Below are 19,039 nucleotides of genomic sequence, written 5' to 3'. Positions count from 1 at the left end.
CGTAGAAATGTTTAGACCGAAAAAAGGACTTAGACCTAGTTGAGCGTGAAATCCGGGAAGTTGTAATTTTAGCTACGGTTGAAGTGTGTTTGCGCAAGGTTTAACTTATAAACTGTACAGGGGAAGTGACATATTTTATCTGTCAATGTCCACAATACCATTTTGAGTAGTAGATTATTCACAGAAATCTATAAAAAAATTCCCCAACCTCTTCACATCTTAACGATCAGCAAGAAATACTTTCTTTATCCAACCCGTTAATCTACCAAAACGTTGTAACTACTGTATAATAAGTAAGCCCTTCAAGTAACCTAAGTAGAAATGCAGTAGATCTAGAATACGTGTTATTTCACCTTTTGTATCTATGTTTTTCATTCTTTTTTTCATACAACTGTTTTGCTTTGTTTGTGATTAGCCCTCGTACATGAATTTTTAGTAGAGTTATCACAAAGTTTATCATATAAAAAAGTTCGGGAGGTTTTTGTGATCACCCCTGTAAGCTATGTGGACGGGTCCATTGTCCCAGGTGCTTGGATGAAACCTGATCTATTTCTCCGGGATTCGAGAGTCGGAACCTCAGCGGGAAGTAACGTCAGGGAAGCCGCCCGCCTGCCTGTCTCCGCACCGTACGACCCCAAGGGGAAAGTGTCGGCTCGTAGAAAGGTGATTCAGAGGTGAAGAAGACATATTCCATACCCTAGGAGAGAGGAGAGACACACAGAGCGCGTGTGCTTAGATCTTGCTGCTGCTGTACAAGTTTGTGAAGTCGCGGAGAGGAGAGCTACAGGGACCCGCTATGGTGTGTTTGTTTCCCGGCGAACAAGGCCGGGTTGTCTGGCTGCTCGCACTGGTAGCGGTCATCGCGACGCCACCGGGCCACGGTCAAGAGATCATCGGAGGTGAGTGCGACTTGCGCCGAGGGGTTAGAGGGTAGTCGTACGGCGGTAAATCTTTCACCGGGTGTTTTCTCCAGGCACCCGTTTTTTGTTGCGTAGTTGCTTTTCTTAAAGGGGATTTTTGAGTTTATTTCTTTGTACAGATTTGTACTGGTTAGATCGGAGAACTTAGGATGGGGTCATGAGAAAATGTGGCCAGGGATTTTTAGCTCAGACAGATTTAGTGAGGCTGCATATAGCGGCAGTGCTCCCGTTTCTTTTATCAGACATTTTGGAGAGTTACCGTAGAATTTCTCTAGTCTATCCACACACACACGCCTGTGTTGTTGTTATGCCAGAAAAACATGCCTGATCTTGTACTTGCGGCTTTGAAAATGTCAGAAATCAGTCCCAACAATAACACAATCTTCTTGGAAACTTTACCAGGGCTTGTCCAAATAGGATTCATCCGGGCCAGCCGCCGGAATCTCTAATCATCATGGCTTCTGGCTAAGTAAACTCAACGGTGATGGGTTCGATTCTCACTTAGCGGTACACGTACTTTAGCCCCAAGTGGTGGGCCTGAGATAGATACCAAGGAATGCGATCATCAAACAAATCTTATCAAAGTTTAATTCTTACTGTGAATTAAAAAGTTTTTACTCTCTTTTCCACCCTTGGATGCTTAGTAAGTTAGTTCCCTAATTTAGCCTGGCATCCAATATTTATATAGGCATTCAAAGTAATTCAAAAGAAGGCAAAGCAATGGCTGCATCTGTGATGGAAATGTGTACCATTGTTGGAGGGAATAGAGCATATGTTGGTCGTTGGAGCGAGAATCGTTAGGATAACGAAAGCGTATTCCAAGTTTTTAGGAGACTTCGGGGTTAGATCGATTAGTCTGAAAGCTGTCAGGCTTCGCTTGCATTCTTTGTTTGGTAGGCAAGTCCGATCAACCAATGAAAGGATGTTTTTACAATCACAGACAGACTAATTATCCAAGGCATTCTTCATGGTTTAGGTCCAGGTCATCCTGTTTTCTTAAAGATTTGGGATGTTTTGTATAAAAATCCGAGTGAAAGTTTGTGCATTATGTAGCATTAATACCTCCTGGGGTCCCTAATTCATTAGTGGGTGTTGCATATCTTGTTATCAATTGTTTGTATGGATCTGATAAGCTAGGGTAAGGGGGCTTGTGACAGATAGCAGTTTTCCTATAGACAGATCTGTCAGCTTCCACTTTGACAGATGAGGTCTTTATCATGGAGCTAACCCCTTTCAAGCCAGCATTCGCAAACCCAAGATAGAAGAGGGTCTGCATGCTCTTTTCTGTAAGGCGTAGGCAGCTTATTTTGCTTTCCCGTAATTCGTAGTGAAAGCTGTCCTATCCACATAATTCGTAGTGAGCGACGTCACCAAATCTAGCGTAATTGCCTTCCTTGACATAAGACGTAGGGAGTTCTTCTGAATTCAGCATTAAGTGTAGTCGGGACCCACCATACAGACCCTTATTGAACTGTCAGAATCCGGCTCTGAGTTGGGGTTAAATCTGATCCACCGAATTCATCTCAGGAGATTTTGAGGTCATACCATCAGTCGTTTGATGCTAAAGTGCACTTGAATTTTATGAATGCTACATATGGACATCATTAGCCATTCCTAGTACCCTCACACAGTCACCAGTTAATCTCCAAGCAGATGTGGGGTAGAAATTGCAACGTCCTCAGACTAGCTGGGCTTCTATTTCTCAGAAAACTTTGCCAATCCGAAAAATTAATGATCTTCCACGCTAAGATCTGCTTGGAGATTAGTCGTCTTTTCCGTCTGGTTTTAGCAAATCTAGGGATCACGGTGCCCAAAGCGTTTGTGTGGCTACTTTCATCTGTCCAGTGGTGTGAACTGGACCATAGAAATAGTTCGCCAAACCACTTTGATGTCAGTGGTCACTGGCTTGGATGACCCAAAAGTAGAGCCTCACATGATACTAGGCAGAAGTCAAACACTCTCCAAAGAAGGCTTTTGTTTTCAGGAGCTAATTCTCCATGGGAAAACAACAGATAAGAATCACCAGTAACTGTAGTTTGAGAACAAGTAGAAGAATAAGGTCTTCTGTCATCTACTGAATGAACACGGTGTCTGGGTCCATAAATGAGGCTCTAATGTTTCAAGCAGGCTTGAGGGTCTGCATGGGGGTGGGGGTCGACGCTGAATTCAGAAGAATGCCCTCCGTATTACGCTAAAATCAAGGAAGGCAATCACGCAAAATTTTGTCGCCTCGCTACAAATCTGTGAATATGACGGCTTTCATAACTATTTGCGGGAAGTCAAAATAGGCTGCCAAAGGAAAAGAGCATGCAGACCCTCAATGTAGTTTGAGACCAAGTGCAAAAATGACGTCTTCTGTTATCTACTGGAAGAATATGGTGTCCGGGTCTATAGCTAAAGCTCTAATGTTTCAAGCATACTTGTGTCTGTTGTTAAGCTGGATAGGATTCCACTAGCACAAGGAGTGAGTTTTGTAAAGCATCTACCGCGAAGGTATTCCATTGAGGGAAAGCCTGCTGGTACTATACAGAGTCGTGTACGCAAGCATGCAACAACGCATGCTAAGTATTTCCTGTCTTCCCCTGCTAAGCGTGGTTCTCGGCATTCTTGTTTCGGGCTGAATGCTCGAAAGTAAATACAAGCCAAATTAGATGTTGTAACAATAGGATAATGATGGGGATTTGGTGGCCATTGTTCTCTTCAGGCTGAAAGAAGCAGAGAACTTGGGACGGACCATTGACAAGTTAGGGGGTGATCTTGAATATAAAAGAGGTAGACTAGCATATTAGTAATACCGCTTGTTGTCAGTAAATTATTTGTAAAGCATAACTCATTTCCATAATTCATAATTCATGAATTGGTCGTTTCAATTCTACGCAGCTCATAACTTGTTCTCCAGAATGTTTTAGAGTTATTGCCAAATGTTTTTGTATTGTACATGTAGTCGACTGCCAGATTGCCCAAAAGTTACGACCGAATGTCCGGTTTTGTTGTAGGTCGCAGCTTAGTTTTATCAATTGAGTCCTGAATCTAGCATACCGGTTGTACATAAATGAATAACTGTTATGGTCATCAATTTACTGTTAAGCATTGTCGGCCTTCCTAAATCTACCATTAAGTTTTGCTGGCGTCCTAAATTTGCTGATAAGCCTTGCCAGCTCCCACAATACAGACCCTCCTGTTAAAACTCAAACAACTCCTTCTGTTTTCTGTTGGTCATATTGGTGATACCACAGTGGGAATGGTCAGCAGCCACATAGGAATACCCAATTAAAAAGTTTTGAATAGTTTGTTAGGTGCTCGTTACAAATAGTTAAACACCTTCCATCTAAATTAAAGAGTGCTAAGGGGCTTGAGCAATGTCTTGGATATATCAACAGATTTCATTTGAAACTTTGTGCGTGTACTGTTGTGTACAGTCTTGCCTTTATTTGCAACATTTTTCTTGGTCATTTGAAAATGAAAAAAATGTATAATCATGACACCCACGAAGCGAGTCCTTTAGAATTTAGTGTGTATTTATTGAAAACCCAATGACACATTACTGTAAACTCAATTTGCATGGCGGTTTTATTTCTTGATGGGAGGGAAAATGGGTTTCGTGGTGCTTTGAATTTGCAGTTGAAAGATTTCTTTAAAACAGTACCGTAGTACATGTAATCCATTGGGGATGCATGTTCACTGTGTCATGAATTTGTGCTGGAGGGGTCACAGCAAAAACTGCTAAAATAAAAGCACGGCAAACATTCAAAGATTTAGATTTCATAGGTGAGCCAGGCTGCTACTCTCCAAGCAGAGGTTGGTGGAGAAGATTGTGACCTTCTTATCATATGCCCCGTTTTCTGTTGGCTCTCACTCCCCCAACCTCTGCTTGTAAAGTAGCTTACAGAAAAACAGGGCACTGTCACTGTGGCCTAATGAGTTACTAATAGCTGAGATGTGTTATTCTACATGCATGTTTGTGCCTGCATACTTCTTTGTACTTGATATTTGCCATCTGTTAGCATGTCTCCCAATCAGGAGGTAGGAACAAACACTGGGGAGAAAAGGGGGTGTCGCTAGCCTAGCAACAAGTACAACAGATACACAAAAATGTAGGTTATGCGAAGATGTGGGGGTAAAATGCGGTCTGAGATGCCAGTTGTAGTGTCTGGTGATTGAGGCTATCAGTGTATGATAGCGAGATGTACACCAGCTTGTGTGCCACACACGTAGATGGGGAAAATAGCCTTATTTAATGGCTGGGAGCTAGTCTATTCATTAGCCTGGATGGCAGACTGTTTCCAGGGCCTACATAGGCTGGCTCCTCAGTTTCCAGGACCAACATGTTTTTTAGATGTACCAACTCTGTGGTAAAATTTCCTTGGAGGCATGTTGGCCATAGCCTAGAGCCTAGGAGCTGGCCTGCATAGGCCCTTGAAGCAGTCTGCCATCCAGGCTATTTACTAGTATGTACAGGGCCCAGAGTTACTTTACAAGTAGAGGTTGGATGGGGACAGACGTTTGTCTCAGACTTGTCTGCTTCTCATTTTACTGTCTGATGTGATAACTGTCAGAAAAGAAGTCTGAGAAGATATTTAGGATCGCCCCATCCAACCTCTACTTGGAGATTAGCCAAGGTTTCTCCATAAATTGTCAGTTTGCCATGGTAGAGGGCAGGGTTTGCATGCTCTTTTCGGTAAGGGGTAGGCAGCCTATTTTGAATTTGATTACCTGTAATTCGTAGGGAAAACTGTCTTTAATGTGGTTTGTTGGGAGGCGACCAACTTTTGCGTAATTGTCTTCCTAGATTTCAGCGTAATATGTAGGGGGTTCTTCTGAAGTCAGCGTAAAGCGTTGTCCCTAATAGTAATTCAAAGCAAGGCAACCAAATTTTGTGTAATAGCCTTCCTAAATTTCAGCGTAATACGAGGGGGTTCTTCTGAATTCCTCGTAAAGCATTGTTGGGACCCCCTCATGCAGACCCTCAGAGGGGAAGGGGTGTTGATAGCAACGATTATCCTTATGTTCAATATAAAACTTCATCAGACAGTTTCGATGTCCCATAGGGAAAGGGAAATCCCTGGTGTAAACTTTGCAAATCCTGTTATTGGATTAGTCATCAATGTATGTAAACAATAGATTGCCTGGAAATCAATTGATAAGAATTGTCTCCGAAGTTGTCTACCCTTGCAAAGATCGATCAGGAGGATTTTTGCCAAAATGTACATCAGAAATCCTTTTAGAAAGGTCAGTTACACTCCTTCCATTTCCTGTTGAAGGAAAAATATCCCTCCCCCAGTGTGATTTTTGCCAAAACTTTTTCTGTAAGAACATGTGGAAAGTTTTCATCAGTCAAAATGCTTCAGTTCTGTTTTCTGGAGAATTTTTCATTTCAGGAAAGGAAGTAGTTTGAAGGTTAGATGTTGAGACACCACCTACAAATTCAGGCTACGCAGCACAAATACCAACCAAAACCAGTGTTTTCCAGTTTTCTCTTGCTGACTGATGTCTAAGTAAAAGCAGTGGACATAGAGCTGAATAGCGATTTCATGCTTTAAGAGTAACAAAGCCTTGTGGCATGTTGCTAGCATTTTAAGCATATGTTAACTTTTCTCTTCAGAATGGTCGGGAAGCAGGGTAGATATTGTAGTGAGTTCATAGCCACAACATCCGATCAGGCCAAGGACACTGTGACACAATGGTTGAGTTTATAAACAGGGCTGCACAAAGAATACAACATGGCTCAACAGGGTAAAAAATTCTCTACATGTATGTCACTAGATTATACGGGTCACCTAGCCATTTTCTTTTTTGGGGAATAAACCGAGGGCCATTTCGTTAAAACGTTGGGGTGGGGTTGGGCATCAGTTTACACAAATGAAAAGGTTATGATTGAACTTTTCGATAAGGATTTTTTATCATATTTATGCCGTGTAACGCAATTAAGGATTTAAACTGACTCATGACATTTCTTTGAAAGTCTTTGTGAAATGTAACTTCAGTTTCTTCGACATAGACCGTTACGTATCATTTTATCAATCTGTTGACGGTTTTCAACACAGTGACTCATAACCATATAACGGTACATGTACTGTATGCTGTTACTGTGTGATTTCAGTTCAAGCCAACCCACATACTACCGTACCCAGCAGTTTCCCAGTTTGTGTGTCGCATAAACACACTCCACTCACACTGTGTAATGTACAGCCCAACGCTTATCCCAATAAGGATGCACTGTTCCGGAGTAACACAATATTTGCTATGAAAATAACCGACTTTGTTTTGTCGAGTGCCACGGAATGGCAGACCAGGATCAGTGCCAGACAGTTTAGTTTGACTTTGAGGTACAAGTTCAGCTTTTCTTTCGAGTGCTCTTGTTGGCTCGCTTAGTAAGTGTTTGCTATGAAAAGTTGCAGGCGGCTTAAACCATGTGACCTGACTCAAGGACAACGTATTGATAAATGACTTTGGAGGGCTGAAATGAAAAAAAAACATGAAAATTAAACAAAGCAAAGATTTTGAAAATAAGGTCAAAGCTTGTCAACCTCTCAGTCTTTTGGCTGTAAAGTACAAAATTGTTTTGGGCTATTTTACACTCTTAAAAAATCTTTCATCTACAGTCAAACCTGCCTAGGCGACCACCTTTTCAACGCGACCACCTGGCCATGGCGACCGCTTTTTCTCGGTCCCGAAAATTTTCCCCATAGGCACAAGCATTAAGCCGCCTGCCCAAGGCGACCACCCGTCCAACGCGACCGCGACCGCCACGAATTGGGAACGCACAGAGCACAATCCCTGTCCATGGCGGCCGCCTAATTTTCAAGCGTGTGGTGACATCGGATCATTTTGCTGTCGAATTTCACGGAAATGTTTTCAAGACTTTGAAGGACAAAAATAAGGACAAAAATAGATGGAATAGCAATGTTATAGCATCGATTCCTCCATGAAGTGTTTTAATAAATCGTTCCCCCTATAAACATTGTAAAGACAAATGTTTATGATGTTGTTGTGCCTATCGTAATCTTATAGTTTACCGCAAACTCAGTACGGGTTAAACTCAATTTTTAGAACGAATACGTAGTGCATGGCGTCAAAAAGTCAGATTTCACAGAAATTACTATCTATTTCTTGTATTTTCAACAAAAATGTGTCTGTGTCTTACTAAACTCCGCCGAAAAATGACTTCGCGGCGGGCAAAACATCGGGCGAGAAATGTTGTTCCTCGGTCCCGACGCCATCTTGGATTTGGGGCGGCCCGGATTTGGCGTACCGCTGACCTTTCTAAAACACGATGCTTTTGTGTATGAACATTTACGAATACTCTAGTTATTTATGAAAATTGATATTCTTATTTTCTTTTTATTTCCATGAATCTCACAAACCTTTATTGGACGCTGTGCGTTCTGCTGCACTGACTAATACCTTTCGATGCGGTCGCACAGAGCTTGGCGGCTCGACGAAATCACACCGTTCCGTTTCCGTTTTCATCTTTAGTTGTCAGATCGAAAACTTTTTGCCCCTTTTATCCAGCGGTCGGCGCCCCAAAAAAGGCTGCGGCCAGCAGGTGTTTTCTAGGGATTTGTCTGATAATGTGCGTGTGCGTGTGTATTATTCAATGTAACGTGTGAATGCGGGAGGGCGCTGCGAGGCATCGATTTGTAATTGTAGCCATTGTTTTGTAGTCAAAATTATAACGAAAATTTGTACACGATGTAGCGGTATACAATTATTACAACGATAACGGAAAATGTAATTTTTGTAGGATCTTTCTGTCAATGAGAATTCAACCTGGCGGGGGTCGCGCTGTCTAAATTCGCATAATTTTCCATCCATTTACGTACTGTATTTGAAAACCTCGACCTGGAAACATGTGAGTGGAATCCTCTTCATGGCGACCACCTGTCCATCGCGACCGTTTTTGCTCGGTCCGCCGGGTGGTCGCCTTGGGCAGGTTTGACTGTACCTAGAATTGTATTGTTTTTGGACTTTGGAGCATTCCATTATGTGAATTTGGCAGGGGTGGCTAGCTCTCTTTTTTTACGTCAAAAGAGAAGTTTTACAAATTCAAAAGCATGCATTATGTTTTTAACATAAAAAAGAAAGGATCCTGACAACTTTTTCTCAACGGTGAAAATAAGATAGGATGTTGAAAAGATTTGTTTGATTAAAATATTTAATGTAAAGACTTTTATTAACCTTCTCCGTGCTGCCTAACCCTGTAACCAATAGGGAATGGGGTGCCAAACGGCTACTTCAGTGTGCTAAAGGTTAATTGAAGCAAAAAGGTGTACATATTGTATGTTATAAAGAGATTTAAGTCAAAAGTCTACATATACAAATCCTGGTTCAGTCAGAAATGCTTGCAGGTCTGCACACCTTGTCTGGTAAGATTACCCACCAGATTACAGACACGAGCCGCGAACCATTGTCTCGTCCCACGGTTTACAAAATAGTCGGCGGTGACTTGGTACCAACCATGGCCAGACCACAAAAGCATTTTGTGGTTCAAATTTGTCGGGACATTCACGAAGATGTTTGCCGACAACAGTCGGGTTAATAGGGTCAAGATTCGGCTAATGCGATAAACTCTATACGGTAAACATACGCTACTCAAACAGGTCGACATTGCTGTAGATATGAAGCACAAGCAGGTGATTTTGCTGTTCAGCGAGGGTTTTTCCGGTCGCGGCGTGTACCACCGAGGTTGCGGGAGGGAGCCACGATGCGATAGCGATGATGAAATAAGTGTTTTGTGTGCGCAGTGTGTCAGAGAGCAGCCATTGTGTACATCTGGTGGTAAGAATAACACCCGGCTCCGCAGGTGGGGGCTCAGATGTACCTTCATCAGCAATCCACACCCGATCCGTCCTCGCTATAACCCTCGATCTTCGGAAACACGATACGTTGACACATTACCCTACGCAATCTGAGTCCGCCTTTTAATTAGCCATCTCGTTCGCTAAGGCACTGAGTTGGAGAAAAGTATCACAGTAACGATATATAGCTAACCCTGTTGATCTTGGTTATAGATAACTGCGATACCCTTTTTTGTTGACATAGTTGTTATAGAACTAGGCTAACTACCGCCTTAGGTTCCCTATTCTATAAGGCATACATGTAGGAGGGCACGTAGCCATGTGTTACATTAGTAGTAGGAGTTAGCATATTCTTCTTTACTACTAATACTAGGGCAATGAGTCGTGAAAAAGTCTTACAACAACAATCTAGAAACAAAACACCTTTATTCCGTAGTTTTGGTTAACCTTAGTTCAGGTCACAGGCTTTTCAATGACACTTCTTTAGACTTAGTTATTCTAGTATAAGGTTTCCTTTTCTATAGGGTATGGTAAGTATTGACAGACTTGTATGTAAAGGCAATGACTACATAGTAAAGAGATAGCGGAACGCTGTTCTTATTTGAAAGAGTTTACGAGGAAGGGCAATAAGGTCAAGGATGGGCCTCTGTTTGATTACTTGTATATGAGGTTTTTAGTTTATGTTTCCAGTGTGTTCAATGTTTATGCTCCCATTATCTTGGAATGGTGGCACATGCCAGGAAATCTTAACTACCAAGGTTCAAACGTTACTAGCTTGGCATGCCTATACATAAAAGCTGTTATGGTTGATTTCAACCTTCTCCCTGCTTCCAACTTTGGTATCTTCGGTTCAGCTCGGACATGTTGTAAGGGATTGCATTCGTCATTTCGGATGGTGACGTAAAGCTGGCGGCCCATGCATGAGGGAGCTTCGGGTTTAAGCCTCAAGCGTCAAACCTCTGCACGTAAAAGAACCCAACACACTTATCGAGAAGAGTAGGGGTGACCCGGTGTGCTTGGCCAAAAACGTGAGCCGTGGCGAAGCCGCATTGCACTACCACTAGCTACTTGAAAAAGCATCATGCTTCACCTCAATTGAGGATGACTGCTTTACCATTTACCAACAATGGCTATCATGCCAACCAAAAGATGTAGGGGAATCGTAACAAGGTAACTAATTGTCATGTAGGTTAATTTTTCACTTGTTATGTCCTCTTACCCAGGTGGTCTACAGATGTGGCGCATCTTTTTTTAGAAAGAACATGTGCAGCACAGGTGTTTGACACACCTGTGCTGCACCTGGACAGGTGCCAAGTAGGGCAAAACACCTTAATCCCAGGTGCCAAGTAGGGCAGCAGACATGTTAGCCTTCCCACTTCAGCAGTGTTGATTTTGGTTTGGAAACTTGACGTTGATTGCTGTGATATCTTAACACTTTTGGTCAGAGGTCACACGTACCTACTCAAAAGTTAAGTCTGTAGTCACGTCTTCAAGAACTACATATTTATACTGTAAGATGACTTCTTAACAAATGCAAGAAAAACAGATTTTGATAGGAAATGTGAATGACTTTATTAACCTTCTCCCTGCTGTATATTATAAAACACATGCGTTTTCATTTCTGTATTATTGATAGCTGTGTATTTTTAGTACCTTAGATCTTAACGGCCAGCTGGCCAAGCAGTTTGCAAGTGCTTTTATTAAAAAAAAAATGCTCTCTTTTGTTAACAACATGAAAAGATCTTTTATTATCATTAGTGGTTGGTGTCATTTTGCTGAAAGTCACGGCACCTGTTTCATGCAGGTGGTAAATAAAGACAAACACCTTTAAGACCCTTGTATGGCACCGGATATTCCTAACAAAGGGACTTGTAGCATAAACACAACCCTAGACCCCCGTTTTCTTCTTCCCAATGTTGTTCTCTTTACCCAAGCGCTTTGTAATCCGTGAAATCGTAGAATTAAGAAGTCTTACAGCGAGGGACAGAGGAGAATTCTCTTTGAGAACAGTTCTGCACTGTGTGGGCCTAACAGAGTCCACCTGGCTGGCCTTACTGTAAACGTAGCAGCACGTTCGTCCACTTGAAAGAGATGAAGATAAAGTAGTGTAAGCAAATAGCTGATTTGTACACCTGGGGTGGGGGAAGGTCAGTTGTAGACTGTCTGTAAAAGTCGAACTGATTGTTGATAAGAGTTGTCTCCAAGTTTATTGACTTACAGCTGTGTTATATGTACTGTAAATTCACTTACTTTTGCGGTAGTTGTATTTTGTGGAAGGAGGTTTTTGCTGTGGTTGAAACAATTCTGTACTGTTCAATGCATAGTCGTGGTGTCATAAATTCTTGATGGAGAGGTCCCCGCGAAAAACACGAAAATAAAACCACTGAAAGTTTTAAGATTTAGAGTACCATGGCAAACCAGAAGTTGTGAAACTTAGGAAAGCTATGTTTGACAAGCTATGTAAACAGCAATATTTTTTGTCTCTCAATTTTTATTCATGTTAACTCTGTTTATAAAATGTTAGCCAGGTGTATGATAAATATGTTAATTATTTTTACATTTATCAGGACATTGTCCATAATACAGTGCTGGAACGTGGCCCTTATTCACAACTGTTAGATCTTGAAATTGAATTTGAAAAAAAATGTTAATCAGCAATGAAGAAGTATTTATTGTAGTTGACCTCCCTGTTAACATAGGACCATATTGTTTCTATTATATCTCTGCAGACCTCCCAGACATTCTGTACACAATACGGTCTATGTGTGCAGACTTCATGTACCTGGCAGCTAAAAGCCCATGTCTGTGACTCTGTTAGCTATAGATAACCATCAACATTACAGACAGAGAACAAAGTGAACAGAATCTGATCAGTTTCCACACAAAGAGAGCCGATGTGACTTCAGTATGCTGACTTTAGGCCACAGCAGTTTAATTTGTTGGTGCTTGGAGATTTCCGTGTAAAATTGCATGAAAACAGAAGGTTGGGGTAACAATACTAACATCTACTTCACCAGGGTACATAATTCCGCCACCCTGAAAAGTTTCGTCCAAACAGATCTCCAACGCAACATCCCCCAGTATAATGCATTCCTGTATATCTAAACTGTGTATACCTGGGGGTGCTGCACTAGAGATCTCTCAAACCCACTGTTTTTCAAAGTGGCAGATTTATGTAACCCGGGGCAGATTAATGTTAATGGGGGCTAGATACTTTGGTTGAGTACTTCCTGGTGTTAATCATAGAGTTCTGATCCAGAAAATCTCTTCAAGAATATCAAAGGATAAGTCACATGCTCTTAGGTCTTATCATCCATTGTCTTAAACTTGTGCCGGCTCTTAAGTTCTGATAAGAAGGACGTCCCACTAATTCCTGGCTCTTAACTAATGAGCCATCAAAGCGTCTTGAAATGATTAATACAAATCTCTTGATACCAAGTCCTTAAAAAGTGCTAAGCCATATGGTAAAGATACTGAAGACCGTTTTCCTATCAGTATCTCAGTTGATCGTCAGTTTTCTTTGAGCAAAGCCTACATTGTTCATCTAACAAAAAGGTTTACCTTGTTTTTCTCAATAGATTAACAATTACAATTGTTTTTTCCATCTATTGTTTTACAGCAAAGATAACAAAAGTGTTCTTTTTATCCTATCACAATAACTGGCCTAGTGGTCCACCCAATTGTTAAAAGTCTTTGGATAGCCGTCTGCTGCATTTCTTTCTTGTTGCCTTGCCCCAATCTCTTCATTCTATAAAACTAACAGCCTTGAAGGGATTTTACAGTTGTATATTTTGTAAGCGATGCATTTCTGCAGTGTTGTATGTGCCTAACATCTTATACCTGCTAGCTACTACACAGTAACAACAGAATGTTGTTTGTTTCACCAGCGAAAAGCTGTTCCGCACGCAGCGACTTAAACTTTAAGCACGCGGAAGGTTTGCATTTCTTTTGGGACTTTTCGCAGCTTTCAGTATTTCTTCTCCTTTTGCTCTCTGTAATATTAAAGTTGCTACCGGAAAAAGTTAAAAAATTGAGATCTAAGTTCATCATCATCATATATTGACACGCATAGTGATCAGAGATTAAAGGCAACCTGTCAAGATAGCTACTGTATATCTAGAAATGTTTGCAGTAATTTTATTTTCCCGATGACCTCTCCACTGAATAATCATAATGCCACGAACATACATTTTGTATCTTTACTCACTGTACTACAGAATTGTTTTAACTGCAAATATCAAACACTGCAAAAAAACCCTTTCCCCCCCCTACCACGAAAATAAATCAATTAACACTATCCATATCTCTGTATTCAATTAAACTTTCTATTGGGATAATTTTGAGTTAATTGATATAGAACACCACTTTGACTTCATTACAAGATGTTAGGGTAAGGTAAAACAATAGAGATGTTTCAGTGAAATATGAGACGTAAGTGGTTTCTAACAATTTCATGCTTTGCCTCTGATGCATGAAGTAACAAAGCATGGGGTATTTGTGCCAAGCAGGTGCTAGGGATCTTCTTATATCCTTAGCAAACAAGGTGAGCGCAACAAGAAACTGTGAAATCCGTCTTTTCAACTCAAGTAGAACCGATACAAAGTGTTTTCAAGCAATCAGCAAAACAGGCTTATTTGATGATTCTATATTTTTGGAAAGAGGAGATAGACACTTGAAAGATTGATATCTGTTTGTGATAACATCTAGCAATACTATAATGCTTTCAATTCAGGGTGAATTAAGGAAAGTGTAAAGGAGCAATCTTAGCCTGGGTGCCAGACTGTTTCCAGGGCCTACACAGGCTAGCTCCTTGGATCTAGGGCCAACATGCCCCCAAAGAAATTTTACCACAGCACCCCCTTCAGTTAGCCTGGGTGCCAGACTGCTTCCAGGGCCTATACAGACCAGCTCCTCCGCTCTAGGGCCAACATATCTGCAATTCTTTTTACCAGAGCCCCCTTGAGTTAGCCTGGATGCCAGGCTGTTTTTAGGGCCTACACAGGCCAGTTCCTCAGCTCTAACTCTAAGGCCAACATGCCCTAAAGAAATTTTACCAGAACAATCTAGTTCTTGCATGAAGAAAAGTATGTACTGAGCTACAACCCCCAATCTCTATACATGTAGACCCCTAATATCTACATGATAGGCCTTATAGAGAATGGGGGTCTCGCATCTAGGCTACTACAATCTGGGTGGTACAGGCTAGTGGAAAGCTTCCTTTTTGGTTTAGCCATCCCAGATTCCCCACAAAACTGTCAGAGCTACTAGACCACCCAGTTTGTCGAGCTCCAAGAGAACCCTCCTTGCTCCATCTATATAAAGGCTGACCTATCTTATTCCTTGTGTTTGTGTGATGAGGAGGAATTGTCCTCCCTCGATGTGACACAGGTGGAGAGAGCGGTACGGATTGGAGGAGCGTAAGGCTACGTAAACAAATCCTGATTACGAAACATGGAAAAGCCCTGTTCTTCGCAGATGCGCAAACAGGCTAAGCACACCTGAGGATAGTCCGAGGGGATGAATTGCTTTGCAATGCTAACAGAGAAAGCACACATGTACTGATAGGTGCCTCCTTTGTACCATATCATGTGACTGCCCCACACCATGTACCAACATCCCTTTTGCACTAGAGGTTACAACCACTCAGCATCTAAAGATTTGACAGATCACTCAATGAATTTCATAGATTTTGAAAATGTTTTGTGTGTCTTGTCTTTTGAATCATACTATTACATTTTGCATCATATTCCAATATTGAAATCAAATTCAATTTCACTCGCTGTATGGTTGCTTAGCGATCTGAGCCTAGTGGAAAAGGGGCCGAAATTAGTGATGTTCTTTCTCTCTCTCTCTCTCTCTCTCTCTCTCTCTCTCTCTCTCTCTCTCTCTCTCTCTCTTTCAGTTTCTGACTTAGAATGTAGAAAGGAAATGTATTGAATAGCAATTTTTATGAATTCACAGGCAATTTAATTAGGGACCAATATATTTGTATCTAATAGCAAGGCATTGTCCTAAATGTGTTTGTGGATAAACACAATATGGGTGGTGTGGCACATATTTGCATATTTTATGGGTAAAACATAGAAGAAATAGGGTTAATTGTTAGCTCTCATTAAGACCAAAAGGTTAAATGGCTAAAAGATAACTTGTAGTATCCTGGTAACTGTAATTGTTCGCTTGTTCATTCAGACTCTTGTAGTGCCTAGTGGCACACAGGGCAGCAAGTTTCCTTGCTGTTTCAGTAGCAGGGTATATTTTTACAGGGAGAGGTTGCTAGCCTTTCCCCTTTAACATGCTTGCAGCACCTGCTTGAACACGGGACCCCCATTTTATGTCCCTTCCGAAGGACAGGTGCAGCCCCAACCAAGATGTCCTGACCCCAGGATTTGAACCCCAAGTGAGGCTGCTACCAGTTGAGCTACAGGGACATCCCTTGGTAACTGTAATCACAGGCACTTAATCCATCCATTTAATCCAGGTCATACTTTTTATCATCTTAAAAGATTACCTGGATTAAGTCTGACCTTATCGGGTAATGACTAAATATGGTCTCCTTCCCAGCATCCTTTGCTGTATACCACCTGTACCTTTGTTCTGGCAGTCGTTATCTTTGGAGCACGTTTTGAATGTTTTCTCTCAATGTTGTAACTAGCTTACTTTGATAAGGCCTGAAGATTACGATCTTTTTGATTTTTTTAATGTTTGTAGCACATTATTTTCTAGCAAAGTTGTTGCATTTACAACTAACGGTTTCAGAAGATAGGACGGAGATTTGAAAATAAGAAGAGCAAAGCTAGTCTTCAAAATGGGTAAAGAGTGATAAACAGGGTAAACCAATATGGCCCCCGATAAACATGAATAAACAAAAGAAGACGTTGTTGTCAACATCAGAGATTGTTGCGGAAACCACTTGCGGAAACCAGCCCACCGCAAAGATGTCTGGAACATGGGGTTATATTTCTCATAGGTGAATTAGGTAAAGGTAGTCCCATAGCCTCTTTAGGCTGTAGGGATATTTGGTTGTTATCCACTATGTCTAGTGCACAGTATTGGAAAGCTGAGCCCATCTCTCTCTTTCTACCTCATTTTACCTCCCCAACTGAAGCCAGTTACCCATTTTTACACCTGGGTGGAGTAAGAAAAGTCATGTGAAGTGCCTTTTCCAAGTACACAACATCGGTAGCATGCCGAGATTCGAACTCAGTAGTTCTGGGCAAAATACCGTAACCGTTACACCAACATGAGACCCTTTTCTGATAGAGAGACACTCAAACTCGCATCAGGTGACTCCCAAATAGGCTGGAGTATTTGAAGAGGATAGGGTGATGACAGGAATGGGACAATGATGAGTATGGAGTGGCATCTTCGGAATGAACTGAGCAGGAAGTCATTGTGTGAATCAAGAGATCTTGTTGCAGACTCCTCAACTTAGCAGAACAATTGTGTACCTGAAATACATTAGCCAAGTGGCTGGTGACCCCTGGTCCACACAGAAAGAGGGGAGGGAGGCATGCAAGAAAATGATTTTTGTTGTACAGTCCAAAGAACATTGATGACTAAAGTATTTTTGCCAGTAAATTTTGTCTTCATTTTTTCACAAGTTAGCAGACAATTGTGAACCTGAAATGCATTAGCCAAGTGGCTGGTCCACACGGAAAGGGGGGTGCCAGAAAATAATGTTCGTTGTAGTCCAAAGAACATTGACTGAGGAAAAAAGTTTAGTCAGCAACTTTGTCGCAAATTTTTCAAATGCTGCCTGGTATCTTGTGTTCTCAGAGAGACGAAAGATTTGACTTTTTACAAAGTGTTTACAGAGTAAATTTACTACATGTGCATTGAAAAGTGGTTGTGAAATAGTTTTGCCATGAGCAAGGAGGTTATATAGACTATATAACCTCCTTGCCATGAGCCAGGCTTCCTCAATAGACATTATGCAATACCTCCTAGAGGGGGTCCTTAGAGAACTTGGCTCTTTTTCACCTCCTAGTGATGCAGCACTTCTTAGTATTACATCACCCTTTTTAAGTTTTAAATTGCTAAACATAACAGAAGCATTCCTTCAGAAGGGTATCAGCAGGATTAACAAAAGAGAACAAGTGTTTGAGGCTCAAGTTCATAAAACAAACACGTATCAGGGGGAGGGGGGATATTTTGAAGGTGACATAATCGTTGGTCTTGTCGGCGCCGTGGCTTTTTGTTTGCCAGGAAGGCGATAGTCATTTGAACGGAACCGTAGGCGGAGGTAATTGTGATCGTGCAGACAGCGTTGAAAAACGTCCGCTGCCTTTTGCGACCACAAGGACGGGCTGTTCTGGGAGACCGCCATCTTGAAAGTGGACATCAAGTACAACAAAAGGGATGTTTGTGTATGTAACTCCATCCTCAAGTGCTGCACCAAAATGGCCACTTGACAAAAGAATGCGACCTTCCCACCAATCAAAGAAGTTCGAGAATTCCACCTCAAAAATGCGATAAATTCCTCTCTACAGCCAGAAAATGGTGCTTGTCGTTTGTTGTATATTTCTCTCAACTGATGCTTGTAGTCTCAACTTCGACTGTTGTGGGTCAAAGTTCATGCTACCTAACATTCCACCGGCATTGTGGGATATGGGAAGTGGTGCACCAATGTATACAGCATGCGGCTGTCAGAAGCAAAAGCCAGGCATGTTTACCCAAGCAAGTGCGGTTTAGACACTGTTTATAGAACAGAAGCGGCAAAGTTTGTTCACGGGCGCACAGGTTTTACAAACTTCCTCTGACAGTACGCTGGTCTCTTTGCTATCGCTTCTCTCATTGCTATCGCTTCTCGGTGAAATGAATGTCGCTTTTTCCAGGAAGGAGGAACATGTTTGGGCTTTAACAGTGCATGTTGAAGGCTAGTTTTACTGGAAAATTGAAGTGTAAACAAATTGCATTGAGGGCAAAGAGACCACCAACGCTCCCAGCCAGGCATACCAAACAAATCTGCTGGCTAGAATACACAAATGTATCAATTGCACCATCTCATATGAAGTATGACTAAATAAATAAGGTCTACATTTAGTTGTCTGCTGCAGTTATTTGTATATATTTATTCTAGAAGAGTTGTCTATTTTTTTATTGCAAATTTAGATAGAAGAAATCAAAACATAGAGGATGCAAATCGTTTAGATGCTGTTACCACCTTTTTTTTGCCTGTAGATATGGTTTGCTTTTAATTACTGTATTTAACGATTCCATTAATATTGTTGTACATGATGATCTGTATATTATCGCTGGATGGTTCCATCACTGTTAAAAAAGAAAAGAAAAGATATTCAACAAGCGTCAAGTGAACACAAG

The 19,039-nt window shown here is 41.4% G+C and overlaps 1 protein-coding gene across 6 annotated transcripts in view; it reads left to right on the top strand.

Annotated features, from left to right (window-relative positions):
* The first annotated feature begins 533 nt into the window (after positions 1-533).
* LOC136420394 (collagen alpha-1(I) chain-like) overlaps positions 534-19,039 on the top strand; it is a 134,402-nt gene continuing 115,896 nt past the window's right edge. For 4 of the 6 annotated variants that reach the window (XM_066407285.1, XM_066407282.1, XM_066407279.1 and 1 more), the window contains exon 1: positions 534-899. In XM_066407285.1, the coding sequence (XP_066263382.1) occupies positions 797-899 (103 nt within the window). In that variant the 5' untranslated portion in view covers positions 534-796. The remainder of the gene's footprint in view (positions 900-19,039) is intronic. The other 2 variants (XM_066407280.1, XM_066407283.1) reach the window with 1 other exon arrangement.

This window comes from Branchiostoma lanceolatum, chromosome 15 (assembly GCF_035083965.1).
Source record: "Branchiostoma lanceolatum isolate klBraLanc5 chromosome 15, klBraLanc5.hap2, whole genome shotgun sequence".
In the NCBI taxonomy this organism is placed as follows: domain Eukaryota; kingdom Metazoa; phylum Chordata; class Leptocardii; order Amphioxiformes; family Branchiostomatidae; genus Branchiostoma; species Branchiostoma lanceolatum.
The sequence above is the reverse complement of the archived record's forward strand: the minus strand, read 5'-3'. Positions and strand labels throughout refer to the sequence as shown.